The sequence below is a fragment of the Phalaenopsis equestris genome, unplaced genomic scaffold (genome assembly GCF_001263595.1).
Source record: "Phalaenopsis equestris unplaced genomic scaffold, ASM126359v1 Scaffold001112, whole genome shotgun sequence".
Classification (NCBI taxonomy): Eukaryota; Viridiplantae; Streptophyta; class Magnoliopsida; order Asparagales; family Orchidaceae; genus Phalaenopsis; species Phalaenopsis equestris.
Genome location: NW_018165551.1, coordinates 46,217 through 55,714, shown reverse-complemented (window position 1 = coordinate 55,714; position 9,498 = coordinate 46,217). Strand labels below are relative to the sequence as shown.

At 34.1% G+C, this 9,498-nt stretch overlaps 1 protein-coding gene across 1 annotated transcript; it reads right to left on the bottom strand.

The window, feature by feature from the left end:
* Positions 1–1,349: 1,349 nt before the first annotated feature.
* Positions 1,350–1,988, bottom strand: LOC110033196 (ethylene-responsive transcription factor LEP-like). Its single transcript, XM_020737101.1, has one exon. It carries the CDS (start codon positions 1,986–1,988, stop codon positions 1,350–1,352), a length of 639 nt encoding a protein of 212 aa, XP_020592760.1.
* Between the last annotated feature and the right edge of the window lie 7,510 nt (positions 1,989–9,498).

The window sequence follows — 9,498 nt, the reverse complement described above, 5'->3', positions numbered from 1 at the left end:
CCCTTTGCTGCCACACTCACTCAAACATAACATGGGTATCTCTTTCTCTCTTCATGTATATAATATATTTATACATCTGATATATAAAAAATTATAGTTATTTTAATAGTTAAATTAGTGATTTTTTTTTTAGATGGTTAGATATGCAAATACATAGGAATTGATTGATACACGTGTAAATGTCCCCTAGAAATATATGCATAAAAAAACATATTTTGGGTGAGATAAGTTAATCTTATCAGTGTATGTAATTTAGAAATTAAAATGTTATACAACAAGATATGAGGGTTTATGTGAAAGATATGTAAATGTATATGTAAATGTATATAAATTCAATAATATGTATGTAAATCAAAAGTTGTTTTTTTTATGAAAACTACATCATAGTTTTGGTTTTTAATGTTATTAGAAAATGTTCAAATTAAATTATTACTTTTTTTAATAGAATGTTTATGTTGTTTGAATGAGTGACTAGCATTGTAGATGTATTTTTGAAACAAGTATTGATGTAATTTGGTTTTTTTCATCTCTCTCTATCTCTCCTCTCTCTCTCTCTCTCTCTCTCTCTCTCTCTCTCTCTCTCTCTCTCTCTCTCTCTCTCTCTCTCTCTCTCTCTCTCTCTCTCTCTCTCTCTCTCTCTCTCTCTCTCTCTCTCTCTCTCTCTCTCTCTCTCTCTCTCTCTCTCTCTTCCATTTGATAAGTGAGTCAAGTTTAGTATTTACATATCTAACTTTATATTTATATTTATAATTCTTTGGTGTCATAAAGCTCTGCATGGAAGTTATATCTCACTTTTAAAAGAGTAAACAATAATGATATCTTCATTATGATGTTTTAAATTTGGATACAACGTCTATATCTATAAATATCAAAGTTTAGGTATCATATATGCAAATATAAAAGAATTTTGTGGTATATATATGACTGCCCCAAACATATTTTAAGTGGAAGAAACACAAGAACAATCATAACATATTACTTCATATAGCAAATCACAACAACAACAACAAAAGATCTCCATTCCCACACACTCTCTCCCAATTTCATGAGAGATTATTGAACTCAAACCATGTTCATAACTCTTCATGCAGACTAAGAATCAAATCCTTGCTCTCATTCTAAATAACTCTGTACAGAACAAAGCACAGCTCTGTACTCCACTAATGGATCGACTTTATACATAAAATCATGCATAGAATCATCTCTCTCACTCATTCACGTAAAAAATTATTGAATTTGAAACTGCATGCATGCATAATTCTATGCGCAGACAAATGATTACGTAGGAATCAATCATCTTTATAAAGAATTATGTATCTGAGTCGCAGCTAATAAGTTCTGAAATGTTTTCATAGGGAAGAAGAAGAACGACCATCGAGCTGAAAATCCTCAACAATATACTCACTCGCCTCCGGCATCGGTCCAAATAGAGGGCTATGTAAGAACTCCTCATCGAAATAGATTTGGCCGCTCAATATATCCTCCTCATCTCCTATCGTGTCGGAATAATTGAACTCCCCTAGCTCCAATCCTCCTCCATTACAAACACGCTCAGGAGCTGGAGTTATGATCTCCTCTTCGATGACAGGAGGTAATGATTGATGGCTGGGAAGAATGGTGGTAGATGGAAGAAGAAGGGGAGGAGGGGGAATTAAGAAAGGGTGAGGAGAAGGAAGGTCTGGGGATAGAAATGGGGTTAGAGAAGAGCCTGGTGGGAGGTCAGGATAAGCAAAGTTGGTGCGCGCGGAAGCACCACGGAGAGAACGTGCGGCGCGGTCGTAGGCAACAGCAGCTTCCTCAGCCGTGTCAAAGGTTCCGAGCCAATGTCTTTCTTTGGTTGCCGGGTCACGTATCTCAGCGGCATAACGGCCCCATGGGCGACGCCGCACACCAAGATATCTTGGATTGTAGGTTTGGGTGAGGAGGTTTTGTGTTGATTGGGGTTGGGAAGGAGAGGAGTGGGAAGAGAAGAGGTGGGAGAAGTCCATTATTGGAAAAGGAGGTGCTTTAATTTGTGTTTTATGAATTGACTTGTGGGTGGGAATGGGATAGGCTTGAAAGGGGAGGGATGGTTATATATATGAGGAGAAGATGTGGGGTTTTCAGAAAGTGAGAAATTTGTTTGGTTTTTTAAGGTAAGACATGTGCTAAACAAAGATGGAAGATTTTTTTTGGTGAGAAGGAATGTTCATTCATTCATTTATATGTATATAGATAAATATAAAGAGTGGTATTTGAAATTACTGCTTTCCATACGTGCTAGCAGTGTCGATAGGGATCGAATCCTGGTCAGAGAGGACTTACTAATGATAACGCATATGCCTACCAACTTGTCAGCCTAGTCGCATGTATATATATATATATATATATATACATAATCATGAATTTCAATATTTGAGTGAGAATTTGAAAATTGGACGAATAAGGGTGGTTGATTTGTATAGTTTTAACAAAATTACAGCTTAAACTATATAGGTATTGGGGATTATTTGCATACTCACCCCCCTAAAACTTGCTATTTACAAATCAACCCTTTTACTTTCATCCATTTTTCAAATTCTCAGTCGAATATCAAAATTCACGATAAAAACCCAACCCATGTTTTTCATTTTTATTAAATTCTCAATAGTTTGATCACGACATGCACAAATGCATCACTTTCATAAATATCAATATTTTGGACGGTCTCTGTGTAATTATGCCTTAACCCAAATAGTTTTATCACATGATTAGTAGAGAGATTAAAGCTCTAATTATGAGAGCTCAATTAGGAATGGAGTATCTAATGATGAGGAAACGTTCTAAGATGATTTGATTACATGTAATTTATCATTAGCTTGCATGTGCAATTCCCTCTCACCTTTCTATATTCTAATGCAATTTCTCTTAAAAGGATAATTACGAACAGATCATCACAAACGTCGATATTTACAAATTAATCACTCATATAACTTTTTCTTAATACTGTATTTATGTATATACGCGTATCACGATCAAATTTTTGATAAAAATGAAAGCTATGGATTGGGTTTTTTACGATGAAAATTGATATTTAAGCCAGAGTTAGAAAAAGTGGATGAAAAAGAGGGGTTGATTCGTAAATAGCAAGTTTCGGGTGGTCTGTATGTAATTTGCTCATTTTTAATCATGTTTAGTAGATTTAATTTGTGCTTAAAGAACAATAAAAGTCTAATTAACTTAATTAGGAAATTAATAATAATAAATCTTTTGTGAAATTTAGAAAAGGTAGATGATTGGAATATATGCTAATCATAGATTCATTGTTCCTATGAAAAAAGTACAATCACTTCAACAATCATTGCCTTGTTCTGACATAATTAAATTATTCATTTTTTTTTAAGATCAAATTTATCATATGTTAAAGCTAGCATGAAATATATCCAATTCTTATTTTAAAATAGCTTTTTCATAGCTTTATTTTATAAGCTTTTGTTTTGCTATAATCTCCATATTTAATAGAAATTTGTATTATATATATATATATCTATATATGGCGTTTAATTTGATCAAAAATCAAATATAAAAATGCCCGTACTCTTGATTTATGATCAAGTGAAGGGTCTGAGGGAAACTCCTCCAGAATCCCATCATAATCGCCTGACCAACAACGCAGCTGCCAACATTACTGAATTACCGTCTCCAGCTATTGTTGTCAGATTATCATTGCTCTATAAATGTCATTGGACCAAAACCATTATTTTTGGACTACCATTTCCCTAACAATGGAGCAACTGCCATTATTGTTATGAGATCTTTGAAACCAACAAATGCCAAGACACAGCATCCGTCATCATTGAGCTACTTCTCTCATCATCAAACCATCATCATTTGACCAATGTCACCCGATCGACATCAAGCCACTATCACCAAATCGCTGCTACTTTATGACATTGTCACTGTCACTGGATCAATATCAATGCACTAGAATAGCCTTGTTAGTTTGCTAACATTCACCGACTGACACTGTCACTATCACTTGAGTATTGTCACTCGACAACAACCACCATCACAGAAGAACTATTGTTGGATTGCCGTCATGCTAGAGCACTATTGTTAGGTCTCCACTATACTTACGATACACCATCATCGTTAAACTATTTTCACTCAGCTTACCTCGCTAGACCCCATAGTAATCATCGAATTGTTATTGTCTACAAAAGACATTGACAAAATCACTTACTTCACTGTAGGATCAACATTCTCAGTCGATGCACCAGAACATTGTTACCTGACTGATGTCGTTAGGTCGCAGTTATCCTCATTAGATCACTATTTTTTCAATAACATCATAATTATTACTACCATTGTAAGACCACTATCTTCACCAGTTCACCATGTCATAACCCTCAATATCGTCAGAATACCTTCACTTATTAGCCACCAACACCTCACTAACACTGTAACACCGATGTCGGGTCATCATCAATAACTTGAACATCTTCATCAGCTATTAGCATGTCGTACCACTATCATCGTTCCATCACCATTCTAAACCACCGTCACCCAAGCACCATTATTATTATGGCTCATTGTCATTTTAGTCGGGTCAGCATCGACATGCTAGAATAACTTCACCAAACCATCTTCATCATTCAATTGACATCACCATAACTACTGGATCACCGCTGCTCGGCCACTACCATCATCACAATACACCATCGTTAGCAACCCACCACTATCTGGTCAATTGTTCCACTGTGTAACAACTGCTATTGTAGTATGTCAGTGCATCTGTTGAGACTTGATTTTGTGATCTCGCAAGTCTTACATGTTTATTTTATATTTATTGATTTTCTTGAATTTTTTTGAAATAATTTTATACACAATTTATTTGTTGGTTTTTAGTAGTTTAATTTCATGTATGATTTATAAAATGTATTCACGAGATTCTAGAGTATGTTTGATTATATTTTAGGCATATTTTAACCTATTTTTATTGGCATCATAAGTAAGAAAAATGAAAATAAAAGATTATCAGTTAGGTTTTTCTTTCTTAAGGAATTGATACATTTTTATATAAGAAAGCTTTCTAGAACTATCTGATGTACATTTAACAAACTATTTTCACTAGTGTGTTCTAGAAATATTTTTATATTTATTAACTAATTTTTCATAATTTTGAAGCAACATATTTCAATATGTGAATAGATTTATATAAAGTTTATATATTAAAATGTAACAATTCAAAAAAATTCATTTATTTCCTCTATAAACAAAAAATCATAAATATTCAAACCCACTCAGTCTCCATTCATTGCATGGATTTTACTTTTCCAACACGAGGAACGTAGAGAGAGAAAAGAAGAGAAAAATATAAGTTTAGAAAGAAAGGGAGATTTGGGGGCCATAGTGCCGATTTTATTCTTCAGGTCAATTGGGAATATTGTTTGTCTCTAGATGAGCTATTGTAGATAATCATGGGGTGTTGACTTGTGGGCATCGACTTTAGGTTCCTGCTAATGGTGATCCGTGGAAGGAGATATTGCATGAGGCTCATTATTCTAGATATATAATTCATCCAGGGAGGAAAAAGATGTATCATAACTTGAAGTTGATATTTTGGTGGCTTGTGTTAACGCATGAGGTGGCCGAGTTTGTTTTGAGATGTGAGACATGTTAGTTCGTGAAAGTAGTGCTTAAAGACAAAGTCGTTTGCTGCAACCTTGCATATTCCTGAGTGGAAATAGGAGGATGTCATTATGGATTTTGTTATGGGTTTTCCAAGGCCAATGCAAGGTCAAGTTGCAATATGGGTGGTGGTTGACTGGTTGACAAAGTCTAAACAATTCTTCCTATGGGGTATATATATGAGATTGTCAGACTACATGGGAAACCGAAAGTCATTATTTTTTATCGTAATGGTAGATTTGCTTTTAAATTGGAGGGGTATTCAGGAAGATTTGGGGACTAACTTAAACTTCAGTACAACTTTTCACCCGCAGACAGTTGATCTGTCTGAGAGGATTTTCAGGTGTTGGAAGATGTATTGAGATTATGTGCACTTGACTTTTGAGGGAGATAGGAGGAACCTATTCCTTTAATTGAATTTGCCTATAATAATAGCTTCCATTCAAGTATTGGTACAACATAATATAAAACCTTACATGGTAGAAGGTGAGCATACCTTTATCTTGGACAGTGGGTGAAAGAAGATTGATTGGTCTGAGTTTGTAGATGATGTCGTTGAAAAGATCAAACTAGTCCAAGGTAGATTGAGAGAAACACAAGATAGATAGAGAAAGTATTATAAACCAAAGCATCGAGCAGTCGAATTTTAGGTGGGAGATTTTGTATTTTTGAAGGTGTGTCCCATGAAGGGGATAAATAGATTTGGTAGAGCGGGAAAGTTGAGTCCGAGATACATTGGACCTTTTGAGATGATTGGTAGGGTTGATAATTATGCTTACCAATTATTACTACCCGCTTATATGTCGGGCGTGCACGATGTCTTTCATTTATCTTTTTTAAGAAAGTGGATTTATGATATTGAACATAAAGTTCTTGAGGATGAGGTTAAGATACAACCTAACTGGACCTATAGAGAGGAACCATAATGTATTTTGGCCTTTGATTTGAGATAATTAAGAAGCAAACAATTCCCTATGGTTGCAGTGGAAGCACTGATCAGAAAGAGAAGCATGTGGGAGAAAGGGGTTGACATGAGATATTTTTATCCAAATTAGTTTGAGAGTTATTAATTTTGAATGTCGAGGACGCATTTTTCGAAGGAGAGTATAACGTAACAACTACTAATGTAGTATACCAGTGCATCTGTTGGGACCTAATTTTGAGATCTGGTAAGTCCTACATGTTTATTTTATGTTTATTGATCTTTTTGAAGTTTATGGAATTAATTTTATACTCAATTTATTAGTCAATTTTAAGTACTTTTATTTTGTGCCCGATTTATAAACTATCTTCACCAAATTGTAGAGTATACTTAGATTATATTTTTGACATATTTTAACCTATTTTTATGGGCATCATAAGTGAGAAATTAGAAGGTTATAGTTAGATTTTTCTTTCTTAAAGATTTAGTACATCTTTATGTAAGAGATATTTGAGATTTTTGGAAGCATCTGGTGTCTGTTTTGCAAATCAACTACATCAATGTTTTCTAAATATATTTTTCTATTTATTAGCAATTTTTTGGTAATTTTTGGAGTTATATATTTCAAGATGAGAATAAATTTATATAATTTTTTTATGTAAAAAAAATAAAAATCCAAAAAATTTTCTTTTAACATTCTTTTTTAAATAAAAACATAAATATCTAAACATTCTTTGTGTTATATAATATTTTGTATATTTTGGTACGTTTGTTAAACCTGCTAAATTTGTTGTAAAACAAGAAATGCTTGGAATATTATTATGTACATTTTATATAAGTGGTTCTGCAAATTTGCATGTCGATATGTGTAGATTCATTTTCACCGCAAATTACATTATTACTTGTACCTACTAGTATGGACCACTTTCTACGGTATTTTGAGATATTTAATATGTCAAATTATTAATATTTATATGCTTTTGTATCAAAATATGTGCCAAAAATGAAAAATAATGGGGAGGTTGTCGGTGGTTCTGATTGGGCGGATGTATGTTATTTGCGATCAAGTTGAGTTATAAGTGGTTTTGCACCGATGTAATTATCTATATGTGCGTTAGATACGCTTGAACAGATGTAAACAAGTGGATGTATAAGTGAAAGCTGAGTTATAATGGGCATGAAGAAATATGAACATGCGGAGATATAAGTGGAAGTGAAGGTATAACGAGGAGAAGAAATTTTTTTTAAAATAATTTAAATAAATAAATGAATATTTATTTTCATATTATTTTCCTGCACTTATGATATCATGTTGTTTATATTATTATTCAGCACATGTCTGCAACAGTTACAATTTCATGCACTAACAATGTGATAAATATTATACATAATATTTCACCATGAATTCATGTCTTTATTTTATTTTTTTAATATTGAAAATTACAGTAGATTTACTTTCTTCAAATACATGTAAAAAAACTTCAAAATTGCTATTCCAAGGCACCTAATTTATTGGGCAATATTGAGATATGGTTTCAATGTCTTCAGCATTAACGTATGAAAATAGGGGCAACTCATTTGTTACTAGAAAATTATAGTGATTTGCATAAATCTCGACACACATTTTGACCAAAAATCAAATTTAGATACACCAATTTATGATCAAGCAAAGTGTCTTAGGGAGACAATCCAGTTGACATCAATGCAACAGTTACAATTTCATGCACTAACAATGTGATAAATATTATACATAATATTTCACCATGAATTCATGTCTTTATTTTATTTTTTTAATATTGAAAATTACAGTAGATTTACTTTCTTCAAATACATGTAAAAAAACTTCAAAATTGCTATTCCAAGGCACCTAATTTTTTGGGCAATATTGAGATATGGTTTCAATGTCTTCACATTTAACGTATGAAAATAGGGGCAACTCATTTGTTACTAGAAAATTATAGTGATTTGCATATATCTCGACACACATTTTGACCAAAAATCAAATTTGGATACATCAATTTATGATCAAGCAAAGTGTCTTAGGGAGACAATCCAATTGACATCAAAAAAAGAGTCAAAGTGGATCTAGATCACACACTTAAAGTATAATTGAATGCTTTGAAATATATATTTGTGGGACCAAATGATCTCAAATCTAAAAAAGTATATTGTCGAATCGAGCGTCTCGATGAGCCAAATCCAACGAGCCCAAGGCCACTTAAGTCTAACATCATTAAAGCACTAAAATGCTTGTAAAATACCATCATATCAAAGAAATCTTTTTAAGTCGTCTAATGGAGTGGTCTAGATTCATGCAATATTTATAGCACAAGCCACTCACAAAGCCTATAAATAGACGCCACTCTCTCCATAAAAAGAGAATTAGACCTCGAAGAGAGAGTTGAAGGAACTCCAAACTCTTGAGAGTTCCACCACCATCTGAACGCCCCTGACTAGCCATCGCCGATGTCAAATCATTGTTTCCTGCTGCCCAGCCACTGTCATCGAGCCACCGAACTACCATCGCCTGACCATCGCCACTGCCAAACCACTATTTCTCAGCCACCGCCATCGAGCCACAGTCATTGTCTGACCACCATTACTAGGCCACTACTGTTTGCCATCCACTGCAGTCAAACTATCATTGTGACTACCAAATCATTGCCTCTACCACCACTACTTGAGCTGTCATCCACTGCAGTCAAACTATCATTGTCACTACCAAATCATTGCCTCTACCACCACTACTTGAGCATTGTCGTAGTCAGACCACTACTCTCGAACCACCGCCATCGAACCACCCCACCTCCATTGGCAAACCACCATTGCCCGACCACCATCATTGAGTTGCCAAAGACCCATCATCTCGTTGTCGCCCTTGTCAAACCACCGCTGACCAATCATCACCATCGCGCCACTGTCCTTGC

Bases quoted from the DNA above. Each gene is read 5' to 3' on its own strand.
- LOC110033196 (XM_020737101.1), bottom strand. From the start codon at position 1,988: ATGGACTTCTCCCACCTCTTCTCTTCCCACTCCTCTCCTTCCCAACCC.